The sequence below is a fragment of the Canis aureus genome, chromosome 7, assembly GCF_053574225.1.
Source record: "Canis aureus isolate CA01 chromosome 7, VMU_Caureus_v.1.0, whole genome shotgun sequence".
Lineage (NCBI taxonomy): Eukaryota > Metazoa > Chordata > Mammalia > Carnivora > Canidae > Canis > Canis aureus.
In genome coordinates this window covers 72,539,418-72,560,826 of record NC_135617.1, presented here as the reverse complement: position 1 = coordinate 72,560,826, position 21,409 = coordinate 72,539,418, and the positions used below count along the sequence as shown (strand labels likewise).

At 37.9% G+C, this 21,409-nt stretch overlaps 1 protein-coding gene across 15 annotated transcripts in view; it reads right to left on the bottom strand.

Moving 5' to 3' along the window:
* The window catches only part of ENPP3 (ectonucleotide pyrophosphatase/phosphodiesterase 3), a 98,286-nt gene that overhangs the window by 4,333 nt on the left and 72,544 nt on the right, over nucleotides 1-21,409 (bottom strand). For 13 of the 15 annotated variants that reach the window (XM_077904859.1, XM_077904856.1, XM_077904861.1 and 10 more), the window contains 6 exons: nucleotides 20,501-20,552; nucleotides 19,058-19,212; nucleotides 8,309-8,444; nucleotides 7,029-7,106; nucleotides 5,206-5,338; nucleotides 3,007-3,163 (listed from right to left, as the gene is read on the bottom strand). In XM_077904859.1, the coding sequence (XP_077760985.1) occupies nucleotides 3,007-3,163; nucleotides 5,206-5,338; nucleotides 7,029-7,106; nucleotides 8,309-8,444; nucleotides 19,058-19,212; nucleotides 20,501-20,552 (711 nt within the window). Of the gene's footprint in view, nucleotides 1-3,006; nucleotides 3,164-5,205; nucleotides 5,339-7,028; nucleotides 7,107-8,308; nucleotides 8,445-19,057; nucleotides 19,213-20,500; nucleotides 20,553-21,409 lie in introns of those variants that run through there. The other 2 variants (XM_077904866.1, XM_077904867.1) reach the window with 2 other exon arrangements.

Genomic DNA, 21,409 nt, shown 5'->3' with positions numbered 1-21,409 from the left:
GGAATATAAATAATAGTGAAAGGAAAATAAGGGAAGGGAGAAGAAATGTGTGGGAAATATCAGAAAGGGAGACAGAACGTAAAGACTGCTAACTCTGGGAAACGAACTAGGGGTAGTAGAAGGGGAGGAGGGCGGGGGGTGGGAGTGAATGGGTGACGGGCACTGGGTGTTATTCTGTATGTTAGTAAATTGAACACCAATAAAAAAAATATGTAAAAAAAAAATAAAATAAAATAAAATTTCTTCTTTTTTCTAACTGCTTACTTGTTCAGGACACCTTCTGCTTCCTCAACTGATAATAGTATTTTCCATCCTGGAAGTATATACATTTCCCTCAATTCAATTTTTGGATCTCTTCTTTCCACTTTCTTCCCTTTGGCAGCCTTATATCATTCTCATAACTTAATATCAAATCTGTCTCTACAGTTCTGATATCTCTCCCAAGTTCCATACCTGTATCTTCCATTATCTTCTGAACAAGCTGCAATAATGATTGTCAGTTGGACTCCTGACAATTCTCTTATCTGACAGGAATTTAACAATACAAAGTTGAAGGGGGTAAAAGAAAAGGAAAAGAAGCACAGAAAATATGGAAAGAATGGGAGGAAGAAAATAAATAAAGCTATATGAATTAGTTCCCTAGACCAAGTGTGAGGTAGAATAACTAATCTAACATTTCTACAACTGACTGTACTATTGGGTGATTTGATTATAGAGGATTTTGCTTGTATACAGTCTCACTCTATGTTGACTGTAGAACGTGTAACTCTAACATAAGATGTGATTTCTTTAAAATGGCCACAATTTGCTTACTATTTATTGAGAAGTCTTAGGATTTTATATGAAATACTAATGCTCACAGTAATTTTATGAGGGAAGGTGAATTTTTGTATATACTTGAGGAGATTGACATTCAGTTATTTACCCAAAGAGGCAATCTCAATAACTGAGCACAGGATGTCCAACTCAAAAATCTATGCATTTAGTATCTATTCTACACTGTTTCTCATGTATCCTCCCAGGTGTTCAAGTAGTTTCACAAATTGAAGACCGCCAAGAGCAAATTCATTCTTCACATGACAACTGATTGTCTCATACATTTCCTAGTCAGTCATGCCTAAATTTTCAGTTACTTTTAACCCTTTCTCATCCTGCCACATCCTATTCATAATCACTTATAATCATAGTTTCATTTAAGTTTGCTTCGCACTCACCATAATCCTTATAAATGTTATATTCTTATTACTATACTGCAAAATCCTCAATATCTTAAATAATGTCCAACTCATTAGTGTTGATGTCTTCTTCAACGAAGATGATACCTATTAATTGAGATCTTTACTTTCTTTGGATGTCAGAGGCCTCAAATCATTTGTATTTTACCTTAAAGCCTTCTATCTTGTATTTTACCTTCTATAGTGAAGGTAGAATTTTAAGCAGATGGAAAAGAAGGGCATTCTAAGAAAAAGAAGCAGGAGCAATAATGCTGAAGTAGGAAAATTCAAGATGAAACAAGTCATTTTAAGGACTTCAGTGGGCCCAGAGCTTGGGTTTGTAAGGTCAACAAAAGGTAAATTGTGAAGAGCCTAAAGTACAGGCCTAGATGTTCTTGTTTGCTTGGTTTTGTTTTTTATTTAGAGTAGATAAAGTTTTTGGATGAGAAAGGATGTCACAAGGAAAACCTAAAATTTAAAGTAGTCAGTACTGGTGCACAGAGGTGAATAGAAGGAGGACAAGAGACAATGAAGCTATTTAAGACTGGCACAAAACAGACACATAGATCAATGGAACAGAATAGAGAGCCCAGAAGTGGACCCTCAACTTTATGGTCAACTAATATTCGATAACGGAGGAAGGAAAGACTATCCATTGGAAGAAAGACAATCTCTTCAATAAATGGTGCTGGGAAAATTGGACATCCACATGCAGAAGAATGAAACTAGACCACTCTCTTACACCATACACAAAGATAAACTCAAAATGGATGAAAGATCTAAATGTGAGACAAGATTCCATCAAAATCCTAGAGGAGAACACAGGCAACACCCTTTTTGAACTCGGCCACAGTAACTTCTTGCAAGATACATCCACGAAGGCAAAAGAAACAAAAGCAAAAATGAACTATTGGGACTTCATCAAGATAAGAAGCTTTTGCACAGCAAAGGATACAGTCAACAAAACTAAAAGACAACCTACAGAATGGGAGAAGATATTTGCAAATGACGTATCAGATAAAGGGCTAGTTTCCAAGACACAGGCAGAGGGAGAAGCAGGCTTTATGCAGGGAGCCTGACATGGGACTCAATCAAATATGTGCAAGTTTAAGTAACTCAAATATATGCAAGTTTAAGTAACTATTTACATACCATTTTCCTTAATCCATAAAGATACTGAAGTAGACTAACACATGATGTTTTTAAAAAGTGTTACTCATTGTCCATAATTAATCTCAGACCTCATGTTCCAAGTTGATGGAGTTTTTGTATTTACATATTCATTCAGTAAACTTTGAGTGCCAACTTTGGCACAGAACTCTCAATTTTCTGTATTAAGAATAAAAATATTAATACAATATCACCCCTTCCCTTATGAATATGAATAAAGTATATATAAATTTAATACATAAGATATGCATATATAAACACTTGTTCATGTAGGGATATACATATTTAAATTGACATCAATTACATAAAGATAGTAATAGTCTAAGGAAAAGTTTAAGAATGAGGTAATTTGGGCAGCCTGGGTGGCTCAGCGGATTAGTGCCACCTTCAGCCCAGGGCCTGATCCTGGAGACCTGGGATCAAGTCCCACCCACATCGGGCTCCCAGTGTGGAGCCTGCTTCTGCCTCTGCCTGTGTCTCTGCCTCTCTTAATCTTTAGTACAACTCTACCCACAAAACAACTAAAAAATATGTTGCAGTCAAAGCCACTTTGATGAAAACTTGGAGGAGCTGAGACTAATCATTTTCTCAGTTCCTGAGGACTCTCCAGGAGCAGACTCACCGGACAGCTCTCAACATTGGTAGGTCGGTGAGGGATAATAAAAGGTAGGACATCCAACCACCCAGGGCAGGCATTAGGGGTGTGGCTCCGGTTTTTGCAACTCGTCAGCATCACAAAGTAGTGCGTTGGGATGGGAACACTAGTGTTCGTTAGGTATCTAAAAACACAATGGAAAAGATCTCATGTTATTATACTTTTGCTTCTAAAACTAATAAATGTTGTCACACATTTTTAAAGAAATGCTATAGTAAAAATATAGTTAAGAAAGTAAATGAAATAGAAAGTACAAAATCTTATCACATGACTTTAGACTTCCATAAGCCAGAACAGAACTTTATAGAAGTTCAAACTTGGTCATTATAATATTATGGTAAAATATGAGAATATTAAGGAAAGCAGACCATGATATTACGCCTCCTGTGTTTCCTAGTTTTGTTGACTCTATAGTGACATAGTGACATTTTACAGTAGAGCAAGGACTGGAAACAAAGAAGCACAAATTCCAACTGTAGCACTTCTGCAAGATGTTTGGGCTAGTGCTAATCCTCTCACATTCTAAGACTTTGTAATTTTCCTCAAGTTTAACATGGAGGTGATCCTGTACTACCAACTTCACAGTGCAGACATGGGGATAGATCATACAACCGATATGACAGTCCTTTAGTTTTAGATAATGAACATGAAAGTGCTTTTAAAAGTTTTAAGTGCCAATTACGAGCCACTAAAAGAAATATGACTGCTGGGGATCCCTGGGTGGCTCAGTGGTTTAGCCACTGCCTTTGGCCCAGGGCGCGATCCTGGAGTCCCGGGATTGAGTCCCATGTCGGGCTCCCTGCACGGAGCCTACTTCTCCCTCCTCCTGTGTCTCTGCCTTTCTCTCTCTATGTCTATCATAATGAATAATAAATCATGAATGATTTATGAATAAATTGATTATTTATCAATGAATGAATAAATAAATGAATGAATTTATTCATGAATAATGAATAAATAAATCTTACAAAAAAGAAAAGAAATATGACTGCTATAAGTAGTGATATTATAGTGATTTTAGGATTTCTACATGAACTCAGAAGGTTTGTATTCTGGCTTTCCCACTTATTAGCTGTGGAACATAAATAAGATACTTAACCTCTCTATATCTCAGTTTCTCCATCTCTAAATAGGGAGGCTAACAGAATCTAACATAGGAATGTTTTGTGGACTAAATGACATGTATGTGTTTAAAAAGATACTTATGTAGTAAAGTGCTATCAAAGTGTTTGCTAGAATTATTAAATGGTGAAATGAAGGATTAATAAGCACTAAAACAAGAACAAGACAAATGAAATAGATAAAGGCCATACACTGAGTTGTCATAAATGTTCCTCTATCAAAAGCTATAGGTAGAGGAACACCTGGGTGGCTCTGTGGTTGGGTATCTGGCCTTGGCTCAGGGCATGATCCCAGGGTCCTGGGATCGAGTCCCACATCAGGCTCCCCCCAGGGAGCCTGCTTCTCCCTCTGCCTATATCTCAGCCTCTCTCTTGTCTCTTATGAGTAAATAAAAATCATTTTTTAAAAAAAAAGGTATAGGTAGAAACCATTGCATTACACAATCTAGGCTCAGACAGCATAATTCTTTAGTTTGGTCCTTCATATACTTTGATAATAAAAGAAATAATGGATAAAACTTCTAAACCTCTCTATTCCTGTGTGCTGCATTCAAAGGTAATTCTTAGCAATGTATTATGACCAGGTTTGGTACAAAGACATACAAGTTAACACAACTGATTTTCTAGGGGAAACCTCTACCCTCTCCTGGGAGATAGTTTATTATCCACTATGGACAATATTATGAATCATCACTAATTGTTTTTTTTAATTAATTTATGTACTGGCTCTATATTTATTGATAGTACAGTGAGTCTTTCTTATCTCTTTAACCTTTACAAAATCACATTTTCCCTGTGCCCATTTATTTAGAAATTTCCTAAATAAAAATTTTGCTAATTTTTTCTTTGCACATTAGTCTAGATATTTGCCATATAAATATTTTGCAATATTTATAGACCAGTTGAAGATAGTCAATAATAACATCCCTATGTAAATATATTGTGTAATATTTAGAAGACTAAGCTTTTATTTAGAATACTGAGGTTTCCCCTCATAATACCCTATTGCTAAATCAAAAAATTCATTTGTTTGCAAATTACTTACCCTGTGATTTCATTTGGAGCATCAAAATGACCATCATAATTATAATCAAATACTGGTCCACTAACCACATTTACTCCATTTCTTTCCATGGAGAGTTTTACAAGAAGAAAACTGTGGAAGTAATCCCACATTTCTAAAAATAATAGAATAAGACGTTAAAAATATCTACCTTTTCAGATCCAGGAAATAGAGAGATCTCCCCCTAAAATCAATAAAAACCGTTCAACACCTCGACATCTAATAGTTAAGCTTGCAAATTCCAAAATAAAGAGAAGATCCTTAAAGCAGCAAGAGACAAGAAATCCCTGACCTTTATGGGCAGGAATATTAGGGTAACAGCAGACCTCTCCACAGAGACCTGGCAGGCCAGAAAAGGCTGGCAGGACATATTCAGGGTCCTAAATGAGAAGAACATGCAACCAAGAATACTTTATCCAGCAAGGCTCTCATTCAAAATGGAAGGAGAGATAAAGAGCTTCCAAGACAGGCAGCAACTGAAAGAATATGTGACCTCCAAACCGGCTCTGCAAGAAATTTTAAGGGGGACTCTTAAAATTCCCCTTTAAGAAGAAGTTCAGTGGAACAATCCACAAAAACAAGGACTGAATAGATATCAGGATGACACTGAACTCATATCTTTCTTTTCTTTTTTTTTTTTTTTTTTTTTGAACTCATATCTTTCAATAGTAACTCTGAACGTGAACGAGCTTAATGACCCCATCAAAAGGCGCAGGGTGTCAGACTGGATAAAAAAGCAGGACCCATCTATTTGCTGTCTCCAAGAGACTCATTTTAGACACAAGGACACCTACAGCCTGAAAATAAAAGGTTGGAGAACCATTTACCATTCAAATGGTCCTCAAAAATATCTACCTTTGTTGAACATGGAAATATTTTCTATAATAGGTAGGTACATTTAAATAGCATCAAATTGTATTTTAATAATTGTCAGTGGTGATTAGGTAATTCTGCAAAACAGTCCATGTAACAAAAATAATAGTCACCTTGATGGGGGTGCCTGGGTGGCTCAGTTGGTTGTGTGTCTGCCTTCAGCTCAGGTCATGATCTCAGGGTCCTGGGATCAAGCCCTGCTTTGGGCTCCCTGCTCAGCAAGGAATCTGCTCCTCCCTCAGCCCCTCCACTCCTTGTATTTTTTCTCTCTCTCTCTAATAAGTAAATAAACAAAATCTTAAAAAAATAGTCACATTGATGACACTTCCTGTTGCTGATGTAGTTGCAGTCTTGAAATTAAGTAAAATATTTCCTTTTAAAAAGATTATTTATTTATTCAGGAGAGAGAGAGAGGCAGAGACATAGAGAGAGGAAGAAGCAGGAGCCTGATGCAAGACTCAATCCCAGGACCCTGGGATCACACCCTGAACCGAAGGCAGACGCTCATCCACTGAGCTACCCAGTTATCCCAAGTAAAATATGTTTCCTAGTGCTGAGGTGCTTTGGGGACAGTGATATTAAATAGTGGTCAGAATATACACACTACTTTATTAATTACGATTCTAGGGACAAACACATTTCACATACTTATGGTAAGTGTCAGTAAAATTTTGTTTTGTGACTAGCCATTTACAGCTAAATTAGATTAAAAACAAATCATTGAAGTTCTAGTCACAAGGCATCCAAAATTGAAGTAAGTTGAAAGAAAGAAAACTATTTCAGAGATCCTTCCTATTTCTATATTAAAGCATTAGAACAAATGACTCAATATCAGGGACAGATTGCAAACAACATCAAAAAGATGTGTTTAGTTTATAAGCTCATAAAGCCATTTAGATGTTTTTAAATTAATAATCTAAATGTGTACTTACTTTTAAATGCTTTATACATAGGGACCAAATTACTTGTGATTAAAGCATCATATTGACTATCAGAAGTCCTGTTGTTTGCTGTAAAACAAATGGATTTGATTAACTCTAGCTAGAAGAGAAAATATAACAAAATACGTAATTAGCAAAATACTATTACATACCAATGAAAATTTATTAGCAGTTGAAATATAGGAATACTAAGTACTCTCCAGTAAAGGTTATAAATAAGGCCAGCAGTTTCATACATTTGATACCTATAGGTTGAATGGTGACCTTCAGAAAGATATATCCAAGTCCTAATCCCCTGTACCCGTGAATGTGATACATAGGAAAATTGGGTCTTTACACAGAGTTATGGGTCTCAAGATGAGATTTATCTTGGATTGATTGGATTTATCCAGGATCCTGGGATCATGCCCTGAGCCGAAGTAGACACTCAACTACTGAGCCACCCAGGTGTCCCATCTGTAGGTGTTTTAATAAGATATATCAGTTTATTTATCGTAAGTCTGTGTTAGGTATTTAAATTGATATACTACTTACTTTCACCAAGCTTTTTTTCCCCCCACTCTAAAAATCCCTAAGTTAAAAATCTCTAAATTGACCTCTTAGGTCATGGCTTCCAGAAAAATAAAGCCAAATATCAGGAGTAAATCCATTCCCAGAAGCTGAAATTGCTTAAAATCTCATTGAGTGAGTTAATAAAAATGGCATTTCCTGCTGAATAAGGAAGAGATTTGAGTTCAGAAAAAATGACACTGGCTTTTGCATGTTCCCAAGAGAGATGTTTTCTAAAAATAATAAATAAATGTGAAGTTCATTCAGCTGCTTAATCTACGGTATGAAATTGATGGACATATGCATGCTCCATGTGTCACAGGCCCAAATTCCAGCCTGATTTCTTGCTACAGGCACAGCTGCATGCTCCATGCAGACTTTACCTTGGGTAGCAGACAGAAAAAAATGGTTTTTTTTAGATGCCTTGTGTCCCTTTCCAAAGAATCTTCATTCAGTTTTAAAATTAAACCTAAACCTGCCAAATTCTCTGAACGTCTCAGCCAGATTAGAGCTGATGTGTGGTTCCCACTGCAAAATTTATTAGTCTTTCTTATAGCTGTTGCTTGGCTATAGGTCACCCTACAACCACTGGAAGCCACCTGGGCAGCTAGTTTTCCCCAAGCAGGTAGTTTTGGTGGGGGGAGAATATGTTTAAGGCACACGCCCACATCCAGCTGATGAGGGCTTTCTAAAGTGCTGCCCTAAAAAACAGTCATACTAACCGGGAGGATAGAGGAAGCCATGGGTGATATTCTGGTCTGCTAAATAAAAGGAACACTTTTGGCTTTCAGAAGGAGCAACTCTGACATCAGCCCGCAGACAGTCTGGGACAGTGGGAGGAAGAGGCGATGTGTCTCCCTGTTGAAAAAGAGAAAAAGAAAAAAAAAAGTTATGCCCACAGTTGTGGCAAACCTACACCTTATATGGTTTGTAACTTCCCTAGAATGTTTTTCATTTAACCTTTTCCTATCCTTTTTTCTTACTGAATCAGGTCTACGCAAGCAATGGAAATGAAGTGTCTTCAATGTTTTCTTCTGTGGTTCCCTTCTGGTTAGGGACAGTGGGAGGGCAAATCAAAAACATCCTGGAAAGGAATATTTGCAGAATAAAATCCTAAATTAAGAGCAAATGAATAATGAGAGCTCCTGCTAAAAAACAAAAATTCTTTTCAGGATCTAATTTTTAGGTGGTAATGACATATGGTGTACTTACAAGTAAATATTGAAAGTAAAATGAAAATAATTCCTTTTAAAAATACACATACGAGGGATGCCTGGGTGGTTTGAGCATCTGCCTTCGACTCAGGATATGATCCCAGGAACTGGGATCAAGTCCCACATTGGGCTCCTGCAGGGAGCCTACTTCTCCCTCTGCCTGTGTCTCTGCCTCTCTCTGTGTCTCTCATGAATGAGTAAATAAAATCTTTAAAAATATATATTAAAAAATTAAAAAATAAAATACACATACAAACTGTTGGGGAATCTGAGAACATATAATTCAAAGAAGCCACAGTTTTGGGATCCCTGGGTGGCGCAGCGGTTTGGCGCCTGCCTTTGGCCCAGGGCGCGATCCTGGAGACCCGGGATCGAATCCCACGTCAGGCTCCCGGTGCATGGAGCCTGCTTCTCCCTCTGCCTGTGTCTCTGCCTCTCTCTCTCTCTCTCTCTGTGACTATCATAAATAAAATTAAAAAAAATTAAAAAAAAAAAAAAAAAAAAAGAAGCCACAGTTTTCTGAACTTACTTATTTGGGGACTTAAATTGTAGCTATGTCATTATGTAATATAGGAATATTATTTTTTGCAATTTTCCTTGTAACTCCATTTATTTTTTTGTGACTCCATTTAAACACTAAAACAATAATTAATCCATTAGCAGACATCCTATAAATAGGCTGCCTAACCCAAATGTTTAAGGCACTATAGTTTTAAATCATATTTCAATTAGCATATAATCGTAAATAAACATTTTGCTATTCATGTAATTTTTCCATTTAATTTTAATTGATTCATATGCCCAATACTCCCCATAATGTATATATTTCTTAACAAGAAAAAAAAAAGGTTTAATTAAATTAGGATATCCTTCCCCTATTTACTGCATTGTAGTAAAAGCAAAAATTACCTGCTGTCTAAACGTATAATCATTTGATAATATATTCACGTATGAAATCATCACATGGTATATTTTAAGTCTATACCATTTTTATGCCTATTATATCAAATAAAGCTGGAGAAACATAAAATGTAAAAGATGAATTCACAAAGAAAAAGGCAAAAAACACTGCACTATATCCATAAGCAGGAGAGTACCATGATGAGGTATAGAATAGGTAGGAGATGAGGATGAGGGAAGTCTGTGGAAAGCCAGCCAGAGAATGTACTCCCTAACAAATTACAACACCCCAGTCGGAAAAAAAACACCATATTGAAGTTGAGTAGATTCTTCAACTTGATTGAACACATTTATCTCTGCTCCCTTCCAAAATCCCACTAAAAGAATGTTAATGATGGAAACACATAATGGATAATAAGAAATTTTCAAAAGCTGGAAATCAGATCAACATATTTGTTCACTATTGTAACATGACTTAGTAGGCCACTAAATACTGACAACAAAAAACCATGACTGGGGAAGGCACAACAGAGTGGATTCCTACTACCAAATACTTGGGAGTTTCCTAAAGACAAGCAATGTACATAGGGCCAGAAAGAAGAGACCAGATTGAAGATAGAAAATTTACTCCCTGGAGAATTTGAACCAGAGAAATGTTCAGTCTATGGACACAAGACAGGCCAGAGAGCAGGTGCACCATATTGAAAGCAATGGGATTAAATACAAATGTATATACTGGACGGTAAGACTCCTCCCATTCTCATTGCTCACAGGAATGCTGCCTGATTCTATATGCTGGGTCAGATTAAAAGTGTCTTTTCTACATGAAAGACTCCTAACTCTGGGAAACGAACTAGGGGTGTGGAAGGGAAGGTGGGTGGGGGGTGGGGGTGACTGGGTGGCAGGCACTGAGGTGGGCACTTGACGGGATGAGCACTGGGTATTATTCTGTATGTTGACAAATTGAACACCAATAAAAAATAAATTTATTTTTTTAAGTATCTTTCCTTTGGGAAACAAACCAGCCTAAAAGGAAAACTAGATGCTTATAATTGGAATTTTTCCCAAAAAATGGCTGGTTCTTATCCTGAACAACCTATCAGTCTATCACTAGCCCAGCCTCAGCCATGAAGCTTAGCATCTCTCCCTTAACATATAAAATTATAACCAAGGATTACCAAACATTTTGTCAGGGTTGAGGAAGAACCAAGATAAAAAGCAGACAACGCAGAAAGAAGAGAAAACTTGCTCCTTGGTGAGAAGAGAGTATAGAGAGTATAAAAGGCCATCAATATAGAAAGAAGAGAAAGCTATAGAAAAGCAGAAACAGCTCTTTGGATTTATTTTTTTTTTAATTTTTATTTATTTATGGCAGTCAGAGAGAGAGAGAGAGGCAGAGACACAGGCAGAGGGAGAAGCAGGCTCCATGCACCGGGAGCCCGACGTGGGATTCGATCCCGGGTCTCCAGGATCGCGCCCTAGGCCAAAGGCAGGCGCTAAACTGCTGCGCCACCCAGGGATCCCAGCTCTTTGGATTTAAAAGAAAATATGGCAACAGAAATAAAATAATCAGTAATATTTGTAAGATGAAGTTGCAAATATCTTTCAAAAGTAAAATTAAAGACAAAAGATCGAAAAAATTAGGGAACATATAAAAATATTAGACAGTCAGTGCAGGAAATGTTATGTCCTAGTAACTTGAAGAAAAATTATCTCTAAAATTCTAAAGCTAAACCATCCAATAACTATACAGATAGAACAAGAATATTTAAGATGCATAAAGTTTCAAAAATATACCTTTCCTTCTTCCTTTCTCAGGAAGTTCCTGAGTGATAGAACCCACCAAACCCAAAAATAAACCAAGAAATATGATGATATTTGTATTAGAGGCATGGATTAGCTCCCACCATTTATTTCACTCTCCTAGTTGCAGACACTGGAAAGCTAAAAACATTTGTTTATATTGTTTCAAAAACATATCACGGTAAACAGTTCTGAATGACAAAGGGGCTTGTGAAGATGTCATAAAATAGAAGAACCAACAGTATCAATTGTGAGCCCCAGAGACAAAAAGAATATTGTGAGTTGATGTTTCCTACCACAGGTCTTTATCCTTTTACTCTAAAACTTCACATATTGTGGATAGAACTGGAGGGTATTATGCTGAGTGAAATAAGTCAATCAGAGAAGGACAAACATTTTATGGTCTCATTCATTTGGGGAATATAAAAAAATAGTGAAAGGGGGATCCCTGGGTGGCGCAGCGGTTTGGTGCCTGCCTTTGGCCCAGGGCGCGATCCTGGAGACCCGGGATCGAATCCCACATCGGCCTCCCGGTGCATGGAGCCCGCTTCTCCCTCTGCCTATGTCTCTGCCTCTCTCTCTCTCCTGTGTGACTATCATAAATAAATAAAAAAAATTAAAAAAAATAGTGAAAGGGAATAAAGGGGAAAGGAGGAAAAAATAAGTGGGAAATATCAGAAAGGGAGACAGAATGTATACAATGGAATATTCCTCAGCCATTAGAAACGACAAATACCCACCATTTGCTTCAACGTGGATGGAACTGGAGGGTATTATGCTGAGTGAAGTAAGTCAATCAGAGAAGGACAAACAGTGTATGTTCTCATTCATTTGGGGAATATAAATAATAGTGAAAGGGAATAGAAGGGAAGGGAGAAGAAATATGGGAAATATCAGAAAGGGAGACAGAACATAAAGACTGCTAACTCTGGGAAACGAACTAGGGGTGGTGGAAGGGGAGGAGGGTGGGGGGTGGGGGTAAGAGGGTGACGGGCACTGAGGGGGACACTTGACGGGATGAGCACTGGGTGTTATTCTATATGTTGGTAAATTGAACACCAATAAAAAATTTATTAAAGAAAAAAGAAAGGGAGACAGAACATGAAAGACTCCTAACTCTGGGAAATGAACTAGGGGTAGTGGAAGAGGAGGTGGGCGGGGTGGGGGTGACTGGTTGACAGGCACTGAGGTGCACACTTGACGGGATGAGCACTGGGTGTTACTCTACATGTTGGCAAATTGAACACCAATAAAAACTATATTTATAATAATAAAAAAAAAGAAGAAAAAAAAGAAGGAAAAAAAGAAGATTCTTCACCATGACCATGTGGGATTTATCTCTGGGATGCAAAGTTGGTTCAACACTCGTAAAACAATCAATCTAATATATCACATCAACAAGAGAAAAAACAAAAACCACAGGACCCTCTCAAAAGATGCAGAAAAAGCATTTGACAAAATACAGCATACATTCCTGATCAAAATGCTTCAAATTGTAGGGATAAAGGGAACATTCTGCAACATCTTAAAAGCCTGCAGCAAATATCATTCTCAATGGGTAAACACTGGGAGCCCTTCCCCTAAGATCAGGAACAAGACAAGGATGTCCACTCTCACCACTGCTAGTTAACATAGTACTAGAGGTGCTAGCCTCAGCAATCAGACAACAAAAAGAAATAAGAGACATTCCAATTGTCAAACTCTCCCTCTTCGCAGATGACCTGATACTGTACATAGAAAACCCAAAAAACTCCACCCCAAGATTGCTAGAACTCATACAGCAATTCAGCCATCTGGCAAGATACACAATCAATGCCCAAAAATCAGTGGCATTTCGATATACTAACAATGAGATGGAAGAAAGAGAAATTAAGGAGTCAATCCCATTTACAATTGCACCCAAAAGCTTAAGATACCTAGGAATAAACCTAACCAAGGAGGTAAAGGATCTATACACTAAAAACTACAGAATACTTCTGAAAGAAATTGAGGAAGACACAAAGAGATGGAAAAATATTCCATGCTCATGGATTAAAAGAATTAATATGGTGAACTTGTCTATGCTACCCAGGGCAATGTACACGTTCAATGCAATCCCTGTCCTAATACCATGGGCTTTCTACACACAGTTGGAACAAACAATCAGTGTGGAATCAGAAAAGACTCCGAATTGCCAGGGGAATATTGAAAAAGAAAACCGTGCCTGGGGGCATCACAATGCTGGATCTCAAGCTGTACTACAAAGCTGTGATCATCAAGACAGTGTGGGACTGGCACAAAGACAGACACATAGATCAATGTAACATAATAGAGAATCCAGAAATGGGCCCTCAATTGTATGGTAAACTAATATTTGACAAAGCAGGAAAGACGATCCACAGAAAAAGGACATTCTCTTCAGTAAATGGTGCTGGGGAAATTGGACAAACACGTGCAGAAGAATGAAACTAGACCATTATCTTACAGCAGACACAAAGATACACTCAAAATGGATGAAAGATCTAAATACGAGACAAGAATCCATCAAAATCCTAGACAGGAAAACACAAATGTTGGAGAGGATGTGGAGAAAGGGGAACCCTCTTGCACTGTTGGTGGGAATGTGAACTGGTACAGCCACTCTGGAAAACCGTGGGGGAGGTTCCTCAAAGAGTTAATCATACAGCTTACCCTACAACCCAGCAATTGCACTGCAGGGGATTTACCCCAAAGATACAGATGCATTGAAACGCCAGACACTTACATGTTTATAGCAGCAATGTTCACAATAGCCAAACTGTGGAAGAAGCCTTGGTGTCCATCAAAAGATGATTGGATAAAGAAGATGTGGATTTTGTATATAATGGAATATTACTCAGCCATTAGAAACGACGAATACCCACCATGTGCTTCGACATGGATGGAACTGGAGGGTATTATGCTGAGTGAAGTCAGTCAGTTGGAGAAAGACAAACATTATGATTTCATTCATTTGGGGAATATAAAAAATAGTGAAAAAGAATAAAGTGGAAAGGAGAGAAAATGAGTGAGAAATATCAGAGAGGGAGACAAAACATGAGAGACACCTAACTCTGGGAAACGAACAAGGGGTGGTGAAAAGGAAATTGGGCGGGGGTTGGAGTGACTGGGTGACGGGCACTGACGGGGGCACTTGACAGGATGAGTACTTGGTGTTATACAATATGATGGCAAAAAAACCTCAATAAAAAAAATATATATATAGGGATCCCTGGGTGGCGCAGCGGTTTGGCGCCTGCCTTTGGCCCAGGGCACGATCCTGGAGACCCGGGATCGAATCCCACGTCGGGCTCCCAGTGCATGGAGCCTGCTTCTCCCTCTGCCTGTGTTTCTGCCTCTCTCTCTCTCTCTCTCTCTCTCTCTCTCTCTCTGTGTGACTATCATAAATAAATAAAAATTTAAAAAAAAATATATATATATATAATGAAATAAATAAAATTCTTCTTCTAGTCACAGTTTTTTCCTACAGGGAATTTTTATAGTTCAAAAAAGTGTGATATGAATAATGTTCCTAGTTTTTTGAAGAATCATAAGACATGATTGGGTCATAATTTATATTAGTGCTAACAAGCTTTGGAAACAAGAGAAGGCTATTAAAAATTCAATGAGGGATCCCTGGGTGGCGCAGCAGTTTGGCGCCTGCCTTTGGCCCAGGGCGTGATCTTGGAGACCCGGGATCGAATCCCACGTCGGCTCCCGGTGCACGGAGCCTGCTTCTCCCTCTGCCTGTGTCTCTGCCCTCTCTCTCTCTCTCTCTCTCTCTCTCTGTGTGTGTGTGTGTGTGTGACTATCATGAATAAATAAATAAAATCTTAAAAAATAAATAAAAATTCAATGATATGGTACATATATACACATATATATCGAGAGAAATGGAAACATTTTTCAAGAGTGCTAGATTTTCCTCTCAGAAAACGTTCTTTGATTTACATCAAATTTATAAGGTAATAGTAACATAATCAAATTTATTGCGCTAAATTTTCACCCAGCAACTGAAAAAGCAGTTCACATAATCCTACTGTGTGGCCCCAGAAGCAAAACCTATATACAATCTACTCAACCCTAATAGTTTTGAAGTTATTGTAGCAGGACCATGATTTCAAATCACAGCTACTTCTCCAGAACTCTTCTGAGATAACATTAACAAAAATTAGAAAAACCATCAAAACCATAGAAAAACAACAGCTCCATAAAACTTCAAGGCATAAGCCAACTGGGCCCATGCTCCAAAAATTGCTTATTTAAACTCTGACTTTTCAAACACAGGGCTGATTTAAAACATTTTTTATATTTTTAATCAATTTATTTTTTATTGGTGTTCAATTTGTCAACATTCAAAATAACAGCCAGTGCTCATCCTGTCAAGTGCCCACCTCAGTGCCCATCACCCAGTCAACCCCATCCCCATATGATGGCCAGTGATGCAGAGCATTTTCTCATGTGAGTGTTGGCCATGTCTATGTCTTCCTCTGTGAGATTTCTCTTCATGTCTTTTGCCCATTTCATGATTTGATTGTTTGTTTCTTTGGTGTTGAGTTGAATAAGTCCTTTATAGATCTTGGAAACTAGCCCTTTATCTGATACGTCATTTGCAAATATCTTCTCCCATTCTGTAGGTTGTATTTTACTTTTGTTGACTGTATCCTTTGCTGTGCAAAAGCTTCTTATCTTGATGAAGTCCCAATAGTTCATTTTTGCTTTTGTTTCTTTTGCCTTCGTGGATGTATCTTGCAAGAAGTTACTGTGGCCGAGTTCAAAAAGGGTGTTGCCTGTGTTCTTCTCCTTTATCGAATATTAGTTGACCATAAAGTTGAGGGTCCACTTCTGGGTTCTCTATTCTGTTCCACTGATCTATGTGTCTGTTTTTGTGCCAGTATCACACTGTCTTGATGACCACAGCTTTGTAGTACAACATGAAATCTGGCATTGTGATGCCCCCAGGTGTGGTTTTCTTTTTTTAAATTCCCCTGGCTATTCGGGGTCTTTTCTGATTCCACACAAATCTTAAAATAATTTATTCTAACTCTCTGAAGAAAGTCCATGGTATTTTGATAGGGATTGCATTAAACGTGTAAATTGCCCTGGGTAACATTGACATTTTCACAATATTAATTCTGCCAATCCATGAGCATGGAATATTTTTCCGTCTCCTTGTGTCTTCCTCCGTTTCTTTCAGAAGTGTTCTGTAGTTTTTAGGGTATAGATCCTTTACCTCTTTGGTTAGGTTGATTCCTAGGTATCTTATGCTTTTGGGTGCAATTGTAAATGGGATTGACTCCTTAATTTCTCTTTCTTTGTCTCATTGTTAGTGTATAGAAATGACACTGACTTCTGGGCATTGATTTTGTATCCTGACACACTGTTAAATTGCTGTATGAGCTCTATCAATCTTGGGGTGAAGTCTTTTGGGTTTTCTTGATTTAAAACACTTTTATGTGAATCTCAGAACATCCTTGTACATATTTTTCTTGAACCACAATATACTGACACAGTGATTTTTGAATTAGAAAGCAGAAAATTGCTAGAATTCTATCCTGTCACATGGAGGGAGAAATACACATACTTGTGTATGTTCTGTGGGATCAGTTAAATGACAGGAACTTTTGGTAACAAAGAAGCAAGTTTTAAGACAATAACAAAAAAGAATTTTACTAAATCCTTGGTCTGAGTACCCTTAAAATCTCCCTGCCTCTGGTTTCTGCTTTAGCTCATATAAATTCAGGAATGGAAGACAGCAGGGGAAAGTATGAAAAATACAAACATTCCCCTTAACTCCACACAATCCCTGATACATGGACTTTCCAAATAGAGAACTAAATCATCTGATTGGCCTTGAATCATACTGCCCTTCTCAAAAACAAAAACAAATTATTTTAAGGAATCAATAACTTCACATTGTTGTTCCACAGTATGTTGAAGAAAATCACAAACTGAACTTTTTGCATGATAGGAAAGTGACATTGCCATTAACCATACACATGAGCTCAGGTAACTGTTGGTAAAAATATTGGGAAACATCAGTGCTCTCCTACTACTGACCACAATTAAACCATTTTCAGCAACAGAGTTGGTGTTCAGAACACACAAAGCTTCAATCTTCAATTAATAGGGAAAATATGCTTCTTTTTCTCCAGAAATCTTGAATTAGAACAAGAAGAGTAAATAAAATACAAGAAGAGTAAATAAATCAGATACAACCAATCACTTTCTTGCCATAAAAAAAAAAGTATCTCTCCCCTAAGCAAGAATAGTAATAGGTTGAGGTTTGTCATCAGTCTTGGACCTAAGATATCACAGTTTTCTTTACAAAAACAGCTTCTTGATTATTTATTTACCCTTCTAGTTGAAAGTACTGCTTTGTCCTTCAGTCCTTAAAAATAATGGCTGGATTAATGTAGCCAACACATTCATTCAGGAAACATTTACTGGGCAGCTGTATTGTGTGAGGATACATCAAACAGAACCATCCCTGCCCTGAAGGGGTGTTTTGACTGATTTTTGGCAGACTTTAATTTTTGCTTTCCTTTACATTTCCCTGGTTGCTAATGAGGTTCAATTGCTTGGCTCATACTCATTGCCTATTTATTAACTAAGACATTTGTAGTTTTCTCGTTTATTGGAAATTTATTAGCTATTCTGGATCTTAATTACCATTCTGGATATTCACCTCTTGTTTCTCACATACAACACAAATATATTGTCTCATCCATAACTTTCTTTTTGTCACACATTAACATTAATATGGCCAAATTAACCAATTCCCTCTGTATTTGTTGTTGTTGGGTCCTAAGGAAATCATCTCTATCCCAAGGTCATAAAGATACACTCAAAGGAAAATATGGATTTGCTCTTCAAATTTAGGTCTATAAATCCACCAGCAATTTAATTTTGTATATGGTGTGAGCCAGAGATCTGACATTTTCTTCCTTTTGGTAGCCAAATGTCCCTGGGTCACTTATTGAAAGAGAGATTGCTAGACAGTGAAAAAAGAAGAGAATATCAATAATTGCATTCTCAACCTCAGCCTCAAGAGATTTATGATATAGCACATCTATACATGTAAGTCTAGCCTGACCTATTGGAGCAGTAGATTCTAAAGGGAAGGATTACTGCTTATTCACATTATGTTCTTTGTGCCTACCATAATACACAGCAGAGAGTAAAGTATGCAGTAAACAACCAAGTAAATGTAAAGCCCTTTATAATCTACTCGGCATCACCTTTTAGGTGCACCCACTGTGTACTTAGGATATACAAAACAGATAGTGTGCCTCTGTTTTCTGATGCCACTCTTCAAAAGCTTCTTTTCTAATTGCCTTACAATTGGCCCATACACATCTTTTAATTTCTCCGGGCAGAACACGTGTTCCCCTTTTGCACCCACATAGCACCCACAAATTCTTTTGAGAAATAACTGGGACACTGTGAACTCCCTTTGGGATCTCTACTGAAAAAATCAAACTTCAGTTCTTAGAATATTAGGGAACCACAGATTTTTTTTCCAGTCTTCATGGATCAAGGGACACAGGTACTTACTGGTTTGGGTACTGTATATGAGCTCCACAAGGGCATCTTGATAGCTTTTCCAAATCCACTGACATATTCCCTGTGATATAGAAGACAGTGTTCCTTGTTCTTCTGCATAACCCTGGGCCTCCCAAATGGTAAATTTAGTTTCTCTGTTGCTGTTACTAGAGTAAAAATAACATAAAATAAAAATGCTTGTAAAATTAGCAAATGCTTCCATGCATAAAAGCGTCATTATTCTCTGATGGTTTATAATGCACCAGTTTCTCTGATAAATATTTTACATACTTAACTTCTTTTTTTTTTAATTTTTATTTATTTATGATAGTCACAGAGAGAGAGAGAGAGAGAGAGAGGCAGAGACACAGGCAGAGGGAGAAGCAGGCTCCATGCACCGGGAGCCCGACGTGGGATTCGATCCCAGGTCTCCAGGATCGCGCCCTGGGCCAAAGGCAGGCGCCAAACCGCTGCGCCACCCAGGGATCCCCCATACTTAACTTCTTAATCCTTACAACTCTGAGGCTAAGTGTTACTGTTCCATTCTGTATATTACAAAACTAGGGCTTAGAAAAGTAATTTGGCCAAGCAGCTAACCGCTCACAGGACATATTTGAAGAGATGAAACCTCAAAACCAAAGGACATACTTTGTAACAAAGATGATCCACCTTAATAATTATCATAGGAAAGATATTGCCATTTTATTTTTTTTTGATATTGCCATTTTATAAAGAAAAGTATGTCCTAATATGATTATTTTTATATGCCTGTTATTATATTTTAAAAATCCATCAGTTATTGATGGTTTAAAAACCTACAAGGTATTCATGTCATGCCTACAGACTATAAAAAGATTATAAACAAAGATATTTACTGAACTCTTGTGTGCCAGGCACCAAGTACACACCTATATTAACTCATTTAATTTTCACAAAAGCTCTATAAAGAAGGTACTCCCATTTTATAAATGATGCAACAGGCCTAGTGAGTTTAACACAAGAACATTTAAAAGATTATAGGTAATAAGAATGTTGTTATGGGCCAGGCACTGTTCTAGATTCTTTCCATGGATTAACTCTTTCAGTCTTTACAATGACATGAGGTGGGTACCATGATTATAGATAAGGAGACTGAGGCACAGAAAGGTTAAGTGATTTGGCCCAGTCACACAGCCAAGAAGCTGCAGGGGTAGGCAGTTTGGGCCATTCACATGTAACAAAAAGAACAGCCAAAACCATTTGAAGGAAATTTCCTGGAACCACTGCAAGTGCCCCAGGCTTACAATTGTTGTTATTAGATACGGTTTTGTGGAGGTTTTTTCTTGCTGTATATCAGCAATACAATCTTTATGTTCAAAAGCCTCTGGGAGCTTATTATAAAGAATCCCCAAAAGACAATATTGTGTTTTGTTAGGCCTACACACTAAAGGCTTAACATATTTTCTATTGACTTACTTTGGTCTTGAGGGAGATTTAGCATTTGATTCACGTGTTCTAGAGAAATATTCTGCAAAAACAACGTGGGAAAGAGAAAGTAAGTCAAAGTGATAACACGTGTAAAAGGCCATCAGGATTATTTCTGCAGTCACACCCAAATGTACTACCCAACAAAGAAACCAAACTAACTTGAGTTTATTTTTTTAAGATTTATTTATTTAGGGATCCCTGGGTGGCGCAGCGGTTTGGCGCCTGCCTTTGGCCCAGGGCGCGATCCTGAAGACCCGGGATCGAATCCCACGTCGGGCTCCCGGTGCATGGAGCCTGCTTCTCCCTCTGCCTGTGTCTCTGCCTCTCTCTCTCTCTCTCTCTGACTATCATAAATAAGTAAAAATTAAAAAAAGATTTATTTATTTATGGTAGACAGAGAGAGAGAGAGAGAGAGAGAGAGAGAGGCAGACAGGACGAGGGAGAAGCAGGCTCCATACCAGGAGCCCGACGCAGGACTCGATCCCGGAACTCCAGGATTGCGCCCTGAGCCAAAGGCAGGTGCTAAACCACTGAGCCACCCAGAGATCCCCCTAACTTGAGTTTAAATTCCCATTCTGCCACGCTCAGAAATACAGACATACTACTACTGCTTGGGATGCTTTGTGTGGGAGTCTGCAAAGATACAAGATAATGGGGCAAAGCATTTTGACCACAGCTAGAATCAACTACTAAATTGGCAGGACAACATCCCTGGGCTCTCAAGCTAGTATGAGTACAACTCACTGAGGCTCTTATTAAAATGCAGATTTCAATTACTAAACCTGAGCCCAGTGGGCCCTGAGATTCTGGACCTCTGATCAGCTTGCAAGTGAAGCAGATGCTGATCCTGTGACCACATTTTGAACAGCAAAGGGCATTCTTTACAGAGAACAATTT